Source organism: Actinia tenebrosa, unplaced genomic scaffold (genome assembly GCF_029948245.1).
Source record: "Actinia tenebrosa isolate PJP-AT-01 unplaced genomic scaffold, QUT_ActTen_1.0 PGA_scaffold1__47_contigs__length_23844297, whole genome shotgun sequence".
NCBI classification, from domain to species: domain Eukaryota; kingdom Metazoa; phylum Cnidaria; class Anthozoa; order Actiniaria; family Actiniidae; genus Actinia; species Actinia tenebrosa.
This window is the reverse complement of record NW_028292578.1, coordinates 22,480,605-22,495,954: the sequence shown is the minus strand read 5'-3', so window position 1 is coordinate 22,495,954 and position 15,350 is coordinate 22,480,605. Positions and strand designations below refer to the sequence as shown.

At 35.8% G+C, this 15,350-nt stretch overlaps 3 protein-coding genes across 3 annotated transcripts in view; 2 read left to right on the top strand and 1 right to left on the bottom strand.

The window, feature by feature from the left end:
- The first annotated feature begins 120 nt into the window (after positions 1–120).
- LOC116294957 (dolichol phosphate-mannose biosynthesis regulatory protein) lies at positions 121–1,377 on the top strand. Its single transcript, XM_031702653.2, has 4 exons — positions 121–231; positions 387–476; positions 691–793; positions 1,069–1,377. The coding sequence occupies exons 1-4, from the start codon at positions 229–231 to the stop codon at positions 1,125–1,127; spliced, it is 255 nt and encodes an 84-aa protein (XP_031558513.1). The 5' UTR covers positions 121–228; the 3' UTR covers positions 1,128–1,377.
- Positions 1,378–1,736: 359 nt separating this feature from the next.
- LOC116294958 (sulfiredoxin-1) lies at positions 1,737–4,090 on the top strand. Its single transcript, XM_031702654.2, has 2 exons — positions 1,737–2,111; positions 3,044–4,090. Exons 1-2 carry the CDS (start codon positions 1,878–1,880, stop codon positions 3,251–3,253), a joined length of 444 nt encoding a protein of 147 aa, XP_031558514.1. The 5' UTR covers positions 1,737–1,877; the 3' UTR covers positions 3,254–4,090.
- LOC116294954 (uncharacterized) overlaps positions 3,003–15,350 on the bottom strand; it is a 27,382-nt gene continuing 15,034 nt past the window's right edge. The window contains exons 3-11 of the mRNA XM_031702651.2: positions 9,503–9,717; positions 9,197–9,258; positions 8,870–8,974; positions 8,669–8,798; positions 7,630–8,301; positions 7,126–7,204; positions 6,457–6,525; positions 6,118–6,212; positions 3,003–5,468 (exon numbers count right to left, since the gene is read on the bottom strand). Coding sequence (XP_031558511.2) covers positions 4,856–5,468; positions 6,118–6,212; positions 6,457–6,525; positions 7,126–7,204; positions 7,630–8,301; positions 8,669–8,798; positions 8,870–8,974; positions 9,197–9,258; positions 9,503–9,678 — 2,001 coding nt within the window. The 5' untranslated portion in view covers positions 9,679–9,717 and the 3' untranslated portion in view covers positions 3,003–4,855. The remainder of the gene's footprint in view (positions 5,469–6,117; positions 6,213–6,456; positions 6,526–7,125; positions 7,205–7,629; positions 8,302–8,668; positions 8,799–8,869; positions 8,975–9,196; positions 9,259–9,502; positions 9,718–15,350) is intronic.

The window sequence follows — 15,350 nt, the reverse complement described above, 5'->3', positions numbered from 1 at the left end:
TTGCCCAATTTTTAGCGGAAAAAAATTTGTATTAAAAATTACTGGGCAATCTAAGTTCATCGCTAAATAGCTTCCGGTTCCGGTTAGCAAACCGCTGACACAGAAAGACAGTCAAGTTTCAAAGAAGTCATTTTATTTCAGTGTTTTGAGATCGTGGAGTTGTTGTTCCTGCAATAACTTTAGTTTGCTCGTCTATTTGTGGTTAATATTTTGTGGACGTTCGTAGAAATGGTAGGAAAATCATGGCTTTATTAATTCGCAGTTGTTTTGAAATAATTTCTATATTTATTGCAAGATTCAACTTGATACCAATATTCACCATTCTTTATACCCCAAATTGTCCCCCATATTTCATTTTCTTACTCATTACATTTAATTCTTTGCAGGCAACAGGACTTGATCGAGCTGCAGGGATGGGTATGGTACTCTTAGGTGGCCTTATATTTATATATTATTCTATATGGATTATTGTACTGGTAAGTTTTTAAGAGATTTCCACGCGTAAATGTCTCTTGAATGTTTCCCAAAGTGTTCAAGTTGTCATGGAATTGACAGACAGCTGTCTAGTATAATTTAGCATTTCAAGATTCCACATGATTAACAGTAATATATGTCTTTTAAAGAAATTATAATGCTGTACACTTCAATGTTTTCTAATATGCTTATTTATTATTTATTTTTATTTTTCAGCCATTTGTAGAAAGTGGACACATTTTACATCAGTTCTTCCTTCCCAGAATGTATTCTGTTATTATCCCTGTAGTTGCTGGAGTCATTCTTTTAGGGGTCATAGGTAAATCTTTCTATGATTTTTAACATAATATTCGCAAATCTTAATAACTGCAACTAAGGTACAAGTGGAAGCCATTTGTGTGTTTGAAGAAGCCATTTGTGTGCTTGCTACATCAAAAACCATTTGTGTGTTGGGTGCAAGGGAAACCATTTGTGTGTTTGGGTGCGAGGGAAACCATTTGTGTGTTGGGTGCAAGGGAAGCCAGTTATATGGTGGGTGCAAGGGAAACCATTTGAGTGCAATCATGTGGATAAATCTTTCTTTTCTTATTGCAGGTGTATTCATAACTGTAATCATGCTGAAAAACACTAAAAAGCCAAAGAAATCAAATTAAACAACAAATTTAGATTATTGTAAACATATTTTATGAAAGGTCAAATTGAGCTCTTTAGGGAAAAAATGAGAAATGAAAATCTGTGAAGAAATTACAGACTTTTGCGTAAAAACTCTTTTTGGGAAGAAAAGTCGTAATGTAGGGTAAAGTACATCCATCTATCACCTTTTATGAAAAACAACTACTGTACTTCTCATTTATAATGCATTTTGACATTTGAAAAAATTTACCAGGAATGTACTTTATCATATGGATAGATTTAATTAGGCTTTGCATTAAAAAGCATTGTATCTAAATTTCAAAAATTCTCAAGTTAGATATTCAAGTAATAAAAACATTTTATCTATTTAAATAAGTTCTTGAAGTGTTTTTTGATCAGAGCCATGCATTTCACAACCAATAGCTTTTCTTCCTTTGTGTTACTAGCTCTTGCTGATTTGGCCTACAATAGGATTTGCCTATCAACAAACAAAGTGCATTCTGGTCTTGCTTGGGTACTACATTAGTGAACAAGAAATATTGTAACCAAACTACTCCATAATGCACCACAACCCATCAACCGATGAAGAAGTTGTGTACACCGGAAATGACGTCTTTGGAAATAAAGCGATGAGAACCCCTCCCCCTGGCCCTATTCCAGCTAGTCTAGTTCCACAGGAAGCCCACAGCCAGAACCCTTGAGCCGAATACACCGGATGGTTTGTTGAACTCGGAACGCTAAAATAGGAAAAGATCAAGGAATAAAACTTTATGCTGCGCCCATTCTACAAACGCCATGGACTATTCTACGCTGTTTTAGTAAACCTAAACCTTATTTCTAATCTAAGTATGGCTCACGAAAACTCGATCATCGCGAGTAGGTACCCAAGCGTCCACTCTGCTGGGATCAGTGAAATTCACGATGTTCCTATTCATGTTATTATTCGTCCAATTCCTTCATCCCTCGACCAAGAAAAAGTTTCTTCTTTGATGGAGACGATTAAGGTTTGGTATTCTCTTTTATTATAGAAATTGCCATGCAAATATTATGAGATAATTTACAATGTGTCGTAATTAAAAAAAATTTCTGTTGTCGTGTAATATGTCAAACTTTAGACGCTTTAAAATTGTAGGTAAAACAACAATCCTTCTAATATTATTACTTTATTAATTCATAATTCCGTTTTGCTATCCAATTTGTTATGTTTTCAATCATCTTGATTTGAGTCATTGCAGTTATTCAAATCTACATTGTACTCATCAAGCGTTTGAACTTGTACAATTCCCACCGACAATTCAATTTAAGCCACTAATAAAAATTGTTTACATAAACATTACTAGCTAGTAACAACATTAGTCTATGAGTTAAAATTTAATTCCTAGATTACTAATACAAGAGGCTGTAAAAATGCACCCCATTTTTCGAAAGCAAGACGAGGGAGAATCAAATTTATTTCAAATGCTTGTTTAGCGTTAACAACGAAAACTGGCCTTCCTAGATACAAGCTTTAAGGTCATAAATCACCATGGAAAGGAATAGAGGACTCACTAAAGGGTTACCTACGAGAGTGGGTGAGGAAAAGGACAAATTTTTGTGGCAAACAATGCATTTCGTGACTAGATTAGGAATATCCCTGGTTGCCAGTCCTGAAGCCCCCTGCTTTTTGTGCTAAATAATGAGTTAGTTTGATTCTGTACAGGCTTTACAAACTATTGGTACCCAAGCTAGACCACAATGCATCATGTTATCTAGCTCAGATAAACCCTGTGCTCAATCATGATAGAAACCCCAAAAAAATCCATATTATTCTTCCAATATCAAAAGAACTATTTATTTTTCATCAGCGAGGAGTCAGTATTTTTTGTTAGCCGGGTGGGACAATAAGACACAGAATATGAAAGGATATCTAACCATGTTTAATGAAATCTACTTCTAGGGCCAAAATACCAAGTACCTCGTCCCACCCATCGACGTGCTATGGATCAAAGGTAGACAAGGTGGTGATTACTTCTATTCCTTTGGTGGTTGTCATAGATATGAAGCCTACAAAAGACTAGGACTTCCAACCATACCATGTAAACTTATCCCTTCTACAATTGATAATTTAAAGGTATATTTAGGATCTTCAGTTCCTGACTTGAAGTAATTTAATTAACATTATAAAAAATAAACTGTCTTGTAAATTATAATATCAAATATATATGTTCATTCAATGTTTGTTTCTACATATATTTCAACAGCCATGATATTTTATCTGCCTTTAAAATATAAATTTTCTTTTTGAACATTAATTTTGACCAATATTATTTCTTTTCTTTTCCTTTTTTCAACTTACAATAATTGCATGGAATAACTAAACAGTTTGGAGTATTTTTACGAATATTTTTTACATTTATACTTTCTGGAAAAATTTAACAATTCTATATCTACCATATCATAATTCGTAATCCAGAAATATAATGTCAATTGCATGTCTCTTAATTCGTATAAATGTTCAAAACATTCAAACTTTTCAACAGGTTTAAATTTTTTTCTAAAATATTATTAACTTAATGCAACTTTTATAAATAATAATTATTCTAAGCTGTTTTATCTATAGGCCATTTGCATGACGGCGTCCTTTTACTACCACTACCAAGATGTTTTGCGAATTTTCTTTCTTATTCAAATTTGTGTTTCCTCATGAGAATAGTGAGACAATTGGTGCTAATTAACTGAACAAAAGAAAGTGTGCAAGGGATTCTGGTAGTGGTAGTAAATGATACTATAATGCAAGTAATCTATTGCCAATACAAGAATAATTTACACATTTCTATTTGTTCAGTTAATTAGCTTGACTTACTATTCTCATGAGGTCACATATGATTTAAGAAAAAAATCTATATTCTGGTTGTGATAGGATAAATTTCTCTAACTGTCAAGGTTTTTATAATAATTATTGTTTCATATCGCAAGCAAGGTATTAAATATATAAAACTGTCAATTGAACTGCAAAAAAACTAAATGTGGCATTAAGAAACCACACAAGGTATACTGGACATTAATACTTATGTATGTCAGTGTTTGAGAAAATGCATTGAGCTTTGACATTACATTTCACTATAATGATATATGCCAAGCTTAGGATACAGACAATAATGCACCTCTGGTATATATATGTCAAGAGATGAAATATTATACAAAATGATCGTTTAGTAATTCATAAAAAACTTCAAATGTCTTCCATTGTTGTACAAAGGGAAATGTTTTTTCTATGAGTGTCATTAAAGGAATCAATGTGATAACTACCTATGTAATTCCACTGGTATAAACCACATAACATTTGCATGCATGACATTTATAAGTTGACCAATATTGAAGTTTAATAGACCCCTTGCAGCACTTTATAATGCAGCTCAATCTGGGGGCAAAATAGGTTCGAATTCTTGGGAGATTGGAATTCTTTTGTTTTGTTCCCCAGACGAGCTGCTCTAACTTCACAGGCAAGGGGTCTAAAGCTCAGCATGCACATACATGTACCAATGTTGTGTATTCCAACTCCAGAATATTAAACGTTCTATAATATATAGCCCTTTTGCGTCCTTTTGCTATAGAGGACAAGAAGAATTATTTCCTTCATCCCAGCTAGTTTATTAGCCCAGCGCACACATACTGTACCGATGCTGTATAATCCAACACAAGAATCTTAAACCAACTTCAGAATATTAAACTTTCTATAATATATGACCCAATTTTTGGCATCCGATTGCTATAGAGGACAAGATGTATTCCTTGGTTCATCCCACAAAGGTGAATTCATTGAACCACTAGGGGATGACATGTTAGATCCTGTTGATTGCTCTTCGCTGCTACTTCTACTAAAATGAGTACTACTACAAGGAGATATTGTGTTTATAGGCGGTAGTTTCAGAAAACTCCATTGCTGAGGCATGTCACTATTGGTACTAGAAGTATTTCCAGGTAAAGGCCTGTGTTGACAGACATTTATCTGTGCATTCATAGGATGGCAGATCTGAGCATTTGTGGATTGTGGCGGTTGAAATGTCTGAACCACTGGAATAACGGTATCCTTGGAAACATTACAAGAATAACCCTGGTTAACGACGCTAGTATGTGTACCAGGATAATAGCCTCCCTGAATATCCTTTGTTAAGGGATTATATGACGAACCATAGTTGATTGTAGGTGGGTATTGACTGTACTGGTAAGGAGTAGGAGTACAATGTTGTCCATGTACATGTGAAAGGTAAACTGGGCCATTATTACCAACAATAGGAGGGCCCCTTAGTCTGTAGTGTCCTTGGGTATCTGCAGGCATTACAGAAGGGACCATTGGTACAGAAAGTTGTGGTGAGACCAATCTAAAGATAGAATCCATAATGGTGTAATTAATGTAATAGTTTCTCATTTCAGACCATGTTATAATAATTCCTTTATGGATAGGATATAATAATAATAATAATAATAATAATAATAATGGTTTAATCAATAGAATCCACGAGGTGGCTCTTCTCCTATTGATAAAACTATCTAATTTACAATAACATACACACAAGATAAATTTACGATAAACTATGAAGCTATAAAATAAATTAGACATAATAAGAAATAAGATTGACATAATTACTATTGGATTATTCTAAGCTAGACAATTATTATACATAAATAAAAAGGACAAAAACTGAAGATACTGGGGCTACGCCCACCGCCCCCAAGCAACCACCCCAGGTCGAGATATTTGGGGCAAAGATATTTTCTTCAAGTCCAGTGGTCCTTATTTATGTTTCCATAAAGGAGAAAAGGGGAAGACTAAAGGGAATGACACATGGTCCGATATGGAAAAACATTCCATATAATATTTGGTCTATTTCCCTCCAATATTTATCACACATTCTCATTTACGTCAATGTTATTAAAGATTGTAGCAGATGGGTAGGAAAGAACTCAACCTTGATTAACTTAATAATGCTTCATCTAGACTTTTTTACAGTATTAATTTATCATTATCACCTTGGATTTGCCTGTTTAGAAGGCTGTATTGCCAGCTCTTTTTGGCCCCTTTTTCTACACAGACTTATTGTGTCCACAGAAAGAGATTCTGCAATCTATAGTGTATAATACAAATTATTCATCACTAACATCATGTAAACTAACGAGTACCCAGTAAATGTTTTTTTAAATAATTTCATCATCATCATCATCATCATCATCAAAACCACCACCATTGCCATAGTCACCATCATCATCATAGTCACAATCATCACCATTACCATCAGTATCATTATCACTTTCATCATCATCATCGTCATCACTATCATCATCATTGTCATCATTACTGGTGGCTCATACCTCTTGCATAACTGGGGCTGGTGTTCTCTCATTAACCAGTTTAACAAATTTGACTGTCATTTCAAGGATCTGAAATAAAGAGATAAAACAAGAGAATCTTTAATACACTTAGGATTATTGATCATGATAGGTGATGATGATAAGTAATAATGATGATAGGTGATGATGATAAGTAATAATGATGATAGGTGATGATGATAAGTGGTGACAGGTGATGATGATGAGAGGTGAAGATGATGATAGATAAAGATATTAATAGTAATGATGATGATGTTGGTGATGGTGATAATGATGAAAATAGTGAAAATGATGGTGGAGATGATGGTGATAGTGGTGATGTTAATGGTGATGAGGATGGTAATGATGGTGATAGTGATGATAGTGAAGATGATGCATATGATGATGACGCACACTGTAACAACAACGTTATAAGGTATGGTTGATATTGATTATATTATCTTCACACATAGTGACTTATACCCACCATCCCAAAATTTTAGATTCACACTGGACATAATGGTAGGCATTGGCGGATCCAGGAATTGGAGTATGGGGGGGCCAGAAAATTTTGGCACCAGAGCAACCTCTATGACTAACAACAATAAAGAGAGTGCAGCCCCTTGGGCCCACCCCTCAATCCACCCATGGTAGGTCGTTATTGATACGTACAGATGCCATATCCGTCTTCTTTCCTGAAATATTTGGAAGTAGAAAACGTAGCTTGTCACAGCTTTCTTTTATTCTCTCCCTGAAATGTTAAAGTTATTCTCGGTACTGTGCTATTTAAAGGGAAAATGCAATGTTGATGAATGGGATGAATGATGAATGGGATTTCATAGTTTTTCAATTCTAAGAGCAGTAAATGGGAAGAGAAAGCAATTGGAGTTCTGGGAAGGGAGAGATGTAAGAAAGTAAATTTGTGGGAAATTAGGAGAGATAAATAAAAGGCTGCAAATAATTTTTTTTGATAAACAGATCATTTGTCAGGCCAAAGGCAAGTGTGACTGGTCAAATGTCCAGCCATGGTGAATAGTTTACCAGTCAGGTGGTCTTTTTTACAAGACATTTGTCTGGTGACTGGTGCACTTATATGCAGCCTTGCCACTGTATTTTCATTTAAAAACTCCTCTCTATACAGTAACTTAACTCCTCTCCTCGTAGATAAAAACTAACCTTCTAATTCTCTCCTTGGAGCTGTGCTTGGAAAGATCTTCAGGAAGAATAGTTATTTTCATGTCCTTGGTTCCTGGTGCCCCACTAACCATGTACGCTGGAGTACCAAAGGTATTCATTTTCACTTGTGTGGGTAAAGAGGATGTCATATTCCCAGTAGGTTGGATAACATTGCGTGACTGTATTGACTTATCTTGTGGTTTGTTGCCGTAAGAGTTGTTAGTTGTTAGATACTGGGACACTGGTTTTAAAGGCAACTGATTTGACCCTGGCACTGCAGGATAGCTATGTTGATATATACCAGATACACTAGTGCTACTGTGGCAACCAATGACATGATCACCATATATACCCATATGCTGACCTGATACAACATTTTGAGTCATATGACCTGATGGAAAATCCTGGGGAATTTCCCAAGAAGCATGATCCCTTGTCCGAAAAGAGTCTGCGTTATAAAATGAACTTACAGTGCTTCTAGTGAACTCTTGAGAAGCTGTAGTGTTATAGTTTAGAGTCTGTTGTCTGGTATTAGTACTGTGGTCTTGGTCCATGGGAAATGATAACGGTAAGTAAAGATTATTGTTGGAATTACTATACAAGCTACAAGTGACTTGTTTGGAGGGAGAGTCTGGTTCCTCTGGAGGATCAAACGATGACTTAACCTCTTTGCTGCAAGAAGAAATGAATTAAAATAAACACAAAAAGATGGCATATATTTCCCCCCAGAATCATTTTGAGGATTTCAAGGTTTGGCAGATACAGTGCTATATAAATAACTTATTGTTATTTATCATCATCATCATCATCACCATCATTATTATTATTAGATACAGAATGATTTCAAGGGTGATGGCTGTTACTTAGAAAGCCAGTACATATAGCATCCTCTTTAGATTTTACATTGCTCGTTAAGGGTTTTTTTCTTATTTTAATTCAAGATTGGTTTGGCTAGCCACCCCACCCCCTCCCTACAAGGGTCACCTTGTAAAGTAACTCTTCTTGATCTTACAAGTGTATATTGTGAAGAAATTAATACCTGTCTTTAGATACACAGCCATCCTTATTAAAGCTGAGCATTGACTGCTCTTCTGATTCCCTCATGATTTCGGCAGCTTTTCTTGCCACTGCAACATCATCATCGGGACTCTCTGGAGTCAAGGGTAACCCTAAAGCAAAATAGTTGTTTAGCAATTTAATAACACATACACTTAGTATCTTTTTGGTCAATATGCTCTACCTTTAAAGGGAATGATTCCAGCAAACTTCAAAAGCAGCTGATTGACAGCCTCTTCTCTCAAGGGGAATGTAATAACCTCATTCAGTCCATAGTTGCTTGTATGATCTATAAGCAAGAAAATGAACCAGATTATTGACACACTCCATATATCTAAGAAAAGTGTAGGGCTCCCCCAACAAATGTTAAAATAAAATCTAAAACAAATCAAAATATGAATGCAATCTGCCAAACTTATGGATTTAGCTTCTGTTTTTGTCCTCAACAACCTACTATAAATCTCCTGCAATTGAGTGCTCTAATCTTTCTGATATAGTTTATATATTTTACCTCTTTCTGCATCAGAGACACCGATGATAGGAACATTAGAATTGATTGAGGAGGAGTCGTACCTTAAAGGTAACGTAAAGTTGATAAACAATTAGGTCAAAAAGTTATTACTTCTTACTGCAACAAAAACTCACCGTGATATTTATGATGTCACATATCGAACTTTATAACATACATTTTAAAACGTGCGAGTCCGAATTCTTTCGTCGAACTAGAAACCATTCTAGTGTTGGTACTTATTCATTGCGAAACAAGTCACTAAAAAGTAGTTAAGAAAATACTACTCTGGAAAGAATAAAAGCTTACCTCAGTGTTGAGCAAATTTTTGATATACAGGTCTCTTCGCAGTATTTATCCAGAAAAATAAGTAGAAATTTCTCCTTGCTGCAAATGGCTAGGAGATTGTTTGGGGAACAAGAGAGAACTGAGATGTCTTGTAACAATGGCATGCCAGAGAGCTGTTTGCAAATATCATCGGTCATGCTCACGCCGACAACCAGCACTTTCTTGCTTGCACGGTCCTATAGAAATGAGGAATACAAATAATAAAAGCAAGAACATAATGGTATTCGTTTGTTTAGCTATGAAGGCGTTTGTTAAGCTACGACCTCAGTTACTCTACCGTGTTTTCTTCAAGTACAACGTCATTAAACTCTGCAGACTCGCCATTACCACAGTCTTTGTCTGTATTTGAATTTTCACTAGCTTCAGCACACGATAATACCGAAAGAGAATTATCTGTACATCGTTCGGTATCTGAATTCGGGGTAGACGGAAACAAAGTTCTTCGAATGGAAGCCATTTTTAAAAGACAAGAACCGAAGAAATTTGAAAAACAACAACCACAGTAAAATAGGTGAGTCGAATACTATGTCGTATTAAAGCATTGGATATGTAAAATTTAAACTTTTTAAAGGTCAAGAAAGGTGTCGAGTTGATGGGAAGTGCAAAATTAGCTATTCTCACGCTTTTTTCGTTTCACGAGTTTGCTTTCGAATGTTGCCGCGCGCTCCCCGCACTGAATACAATCCTTCTACTGCTTTATTTATACTACGTTACATTAGCCAATCAAATCCACGGTTACATGGCGTACTAACACCATTTGTGATTGGTTAATGAGCAGTTTTTCATGGAAGCACATTGTGCCGACGCCCTTCAAGGTCTTATTTCTAAAACACGGAAAATCTACTGAAAATGGATATAAATAACGCCTTAATAAGAAAGATTTTTTGGAGAAATCAAATTATTGTTAACAGACGTTTAAACTTCACTTTTTTGTAGTCCGTAAAGATTGACTTAGAGATAACCCTCGCCCCTCCCCTCCCCTCCCCTCCCCCATCAGTGGACAAAAAATCCAGCATCTCTCGTTCAGCACTTTGGTGGCTGCATGTAAACGTGTGGACGAAGAACTAGATAGTTCACAGGCTTACGCAAGAAAATGTCTACTATAATGATAACGATAATAAATAATAATAATTGATACTTAATGATGACGTTAGATTGCACCTAGTAACAAACTCGGAGATTTCGTAACATCAGAGACTGCGTCACAGACTGGATTAACACTCACGTATGACTCTCAAGTAGGCATATAACAGAAGCATATGACTCACTATCGTTGCTATAGCAATAGTCTTTGGATGTTTCCCAAGGATAGAAATACTTCGATGATGAATATATACAAAAGAAAAGAGATTTTTATTTTTAAGTCTTCTTATTTACATCACACGGAGCTCATTTTAGATAACAATGATATTCAAAAATAAAATTAGGAATTAGGCCGACGTAGTATGCCAAATAATAAAAGCGAACGAGAAACAGAAATACAGCGCAATAAGTTTGTTTTCGCGCGCCACTGTTTTGCTATGTAATTTATCTATGGTGTTCTAAGCAGAATACTAAAATATATATTTCAATTGAGGTATCTTAGTGGTGTGGATGTTTGTACTGCATCAAGCACCTACCCAAACTCAGCACAGGTAGCTCGTGAAGAGCAATTCCTGTTCACAGACCACTCGATGCTCAGTAATGTAAAGCTCACGGGAGACAGGTACGATCATTTTGGGGGATAATTATTGCCATGTATCGTACCCATTAAAACACCGACGCACTAACTAATAATAAAATAACCAAGTGCGGTCTAAAAGGTCCTCTACTGAGTTGGGATCATTATCACCCTCTTTAAACATCGACGCACACACTAATATTTAGGGGACTTGCGGATTTGCAAGATTTACGACGGTGAGGTCAACCGGAAGTGTAAAAAACTTCCCTTTGGGGTTTCGCGACTTCAAAGTCTATCTTTCCCGTGGATGAGTTGACTTGTCTGACAATGTTTTGGATGAAATCTCCAATGAACAGAACCCCAAAGAGAATTTTTAACACTTCCTGCTGACGTCACCGTCGCAGATGTTTTGCAATTCTCAAGTCCCCTAATGTAAAGTGGATGGGAGACAGTTACGAAATCAGTTTACAAGAACTTCTAGTGAGAGTAATTATAGTCATGTATCATATATAATACACGCCGACGCACTCGCTAGGCTTCCAAAAATAAATGCTATTCATTCTTACAATCATTTAGCCCGAAATGAATGACTTTGATTGCGGGAAAACATTTGAACTATCACCATAATAGCTGTTGAATGCGATTCCAGAACATACTTTATAAACCTTAGCTCAAGTAGAATGAAGAAACTCCTTTGGTCCGAGTGTTTTCTTTATCAGGTTGTCTTGTGAAGGGTCTTAGTACTATAGTAGGGGTGTACTATAGTATGTTCATGAATGAAATAGGTCAACTTAAACGATGAAGACCTGGAACTTCAATTGGTCAAATATTTTCTGGCCCGGGGTCTTGGCGATTGGCTCTTCCAACTGCGCATCAAGGATTTCTTTTTAACTGACACTATAGAAACTTTTGCCTTCAGTAAACACTTTCTTTTTTCTTTTTTTAATATAATTTATTGATTAATTATCTACTACAACAAATGAAATATTGATACGAAAAAACCCACTAATAATTAAGGCAAGAAACAAAAAGAAAAAAAAAAAGAAGAAAAAAAAAAAAAAAAAAAAGAAAAAGAAAAAGATAAAGAAGCTGCATTCGATCCTATAATATTTATCAATGTTACATTAGAGTTTAGGGAAGACGTAACATTGGCTTCCATTTCCTTGCCATAGCAAGGTCTTCATTCCCATAATTTTCGATAGAATACAAAGATTTTATATATACTAAAAATCTATTCAGAGACGGTTTATTTCTATTGCATCTGCATAGCCAGATGTAATATCGGGCAGCAAGATAAATGAAATTAATTTGGAGTTTAAAATATAACTTGTCTGGTAACAGTCCAGCTACAGGTTATGCCAAGCCCAACACTTTCTTTTTCTAGGTTATTTTTATACAGCAGCTGTACGCAACACTCCATGGGATATATTTTTTCTAATAAAATATACGTAAAGCCTTTCCTAAGTTGACGGGACTCCTAATCGCCTAGGTTATCAAGGTCATCGGGCTTCCTGTGGGGAGGAGTTGCGTGGCCAGCACGCATGCGCGCGTGGACAGGTGTTTTTTTTATCAACTTGGTACCCAGACTTCTTCCGGTAGTCGCTTAAGGAATTGGTTCCTAAGTGGTACTCGTAGTAAGAATAATGATGATAAAATCATAAACGGAAAGAAAAAAACAACTAAAAACGGATATAATTTACCCTAGGGATCCATATATTTATTCTTCACGAAATTGATATTTGAATAGCATAATTACAGGGAACAATGTTTAAAAATTTTAATTTTTATGAGAGATAAATAAAAATACACGTTAACGTTATTAATGTTGCTAAACATATAACATAGGATAACATAAGTAATTCAATCAAAGCGACAAAGAAAGGTGAGCAGTTTAAGGAAAGTAGTTTTAATTAGATACGGATTTTTTATTTGTTTTTAAACGCACTTTTTTGTGTGGCGTCTATTCTGCTCACCTGATATTGCGATGGAAGAAAAGCCAGTTAAGTGTTGAGTCAAGCAAGGAAACAAAATGAAACCATTGGTTAAAAATACTGGTGACGTCACGCAGTATTACAGGTGTTCAAACTGGGCTAATCAAAATAGATACACACATATTATAATAATACATAGAAAATATAACAGAGAGGGGGTTCGAGTTGCGATGGGAGTTGGCGGATAGGTTTGAGAAATGATGCGCAAACAGATACCTGTCTTGCAAGCAAGTGCAAAGATTTTTGGTTGTGGCTTTGATCCACACACGTAGTCGAAATGATCTGATTTTTTTATAGTTCAGAGTGGGTAACCATGAACGCCGCGAAATTAGCTAGAAACCTTGATAATTCCAAACACTGGTTACTGTCAATCAAGTTTACTGCAACTGCGTCGTTAGTCATATCGCAACACCCCATACGAACCTACACGTCGCTCCACTCTCATTCAAACAAAAATAAATCCCCCCTGAGACTTACATTTCTTCGACAATACTAATATACAGGAGCTAACCCGAACATAGTTTAAAAAGACCTGACATTTTATGGTTTGTATCAATACCATAACGTAAGAAAATAACGTGTGGCGAGTGGCTTGTTATCTGTATGGGGTCGGTTTGCAAGAGAATCGCCCTCCCATTCCTAAAGTCAGTAATTTGCTATGCAAATCGCTGTCACCCCTAATATCTCAGGTTAGCTTTTTTGTCACCATTGCGCCCTTACATCACCAAATAGAGGGTGCCAAGAGTGTTCGTTAACACTTAGAACAGTACAGGTAAAGAAGTTAGGAATAGTTAATTTGCTAGGTAAGGACGTAAGGGAGCGCATCAAAATGACACAACGCCAGCTGCGACGCAGGCACTATGCATTTATTATTAATCAATCAGAACATAAACTCTGAAAAATTCGAACGAAATTTTCTCTTCCATAAATTTTCACGCATATTAGGCTAAGTATACTTCTAATCATAATCGCCTCCACGAGAACTGTGAGTGCTTATTAGATTCGGCAATGCTTGTGGTAATGGGCGCGACTTCTACTTTAGTTTTGCCGATTGTTTTAGTATGATTTCACAACAACAATTCTTATCGCGTCGCAGTAGATGCAGAAGCAACATAAATATTGCAAAACCTTCTTCAATTCTGACAGCGAGCAAAGAGAATAAATTTACATGCAACAAAACTGAACAGTATCGTCAAATCAAAGAAAAAGTAAGAAAATAGTACCAAAGGTGATGAAACTGGTTATTTGAGAAGGAAATAGGAAATATGTATTTGATTTTACTCGATTCCTTTTGCGTATCATTTAATTCAGAAATTTAATATCAAAATTTCCACGGCTGTTTTTTAAGGATCTTTTTTAAGATCATCTTGAGCTGATTCTTATAGAAATAAAAAGGATATTTGCAGAAAAATACGGGGAAAATAAAAAAAGCGAGTCATTTTATGTACACGCTAAATGATGGATTCGGCAAAATGTCGTGTTCCACTGCAAGAAGAAATGATCTCATCATAACCAAACCGAATGTACGACAAAACAAAACTTCATAGAATCGATAACACCCTTCAGGATCCAGCTTTTCTTCAAACAGACAATACTTCCGGAACTACTTACTCAAAGAGTGATTTGAGTAAGATTCGTAATTCCATCACAAGTTTTCGAATATAATAACAATCTTTAGTTCTACAAAAGAGCTTCTACTCATTCTAAATAAATAGCATAATTGGTCCCAATATCACAAACCCCAAACATTTAGAAATGGTTGGAATTCCACAAACGCAATCAACCTAAATCGCGGTTTCCAATTTTGAAGGTTTGTAGTGTATGACTCGGTGGTGAAGGAAAAACTATGCTTCGGGTAGAACTTGTGTTCAAGGCGGCGTACGCCTACAACGCAAGGTTAAGCACAAAACGACAGATACTATATTGAGTTTTATCTCCAATTTATCACAATCACGCTCACGTCGTGCATCTTGGAGTATAAAAATCATAACGAAAAAATATATTTTTTTTTGCAAGTCAGGGCTTCTGAGTAAGAACGGTTTTGAGAATATCTCGCGTCGTTCCGGTTTTCAAAGCGGGACTATTCGTACACTGGAGACAGGTGAGACAGATGTAGAGAGAATTCGTATTCAAATTATAATGCGCATAATCCGGTCCA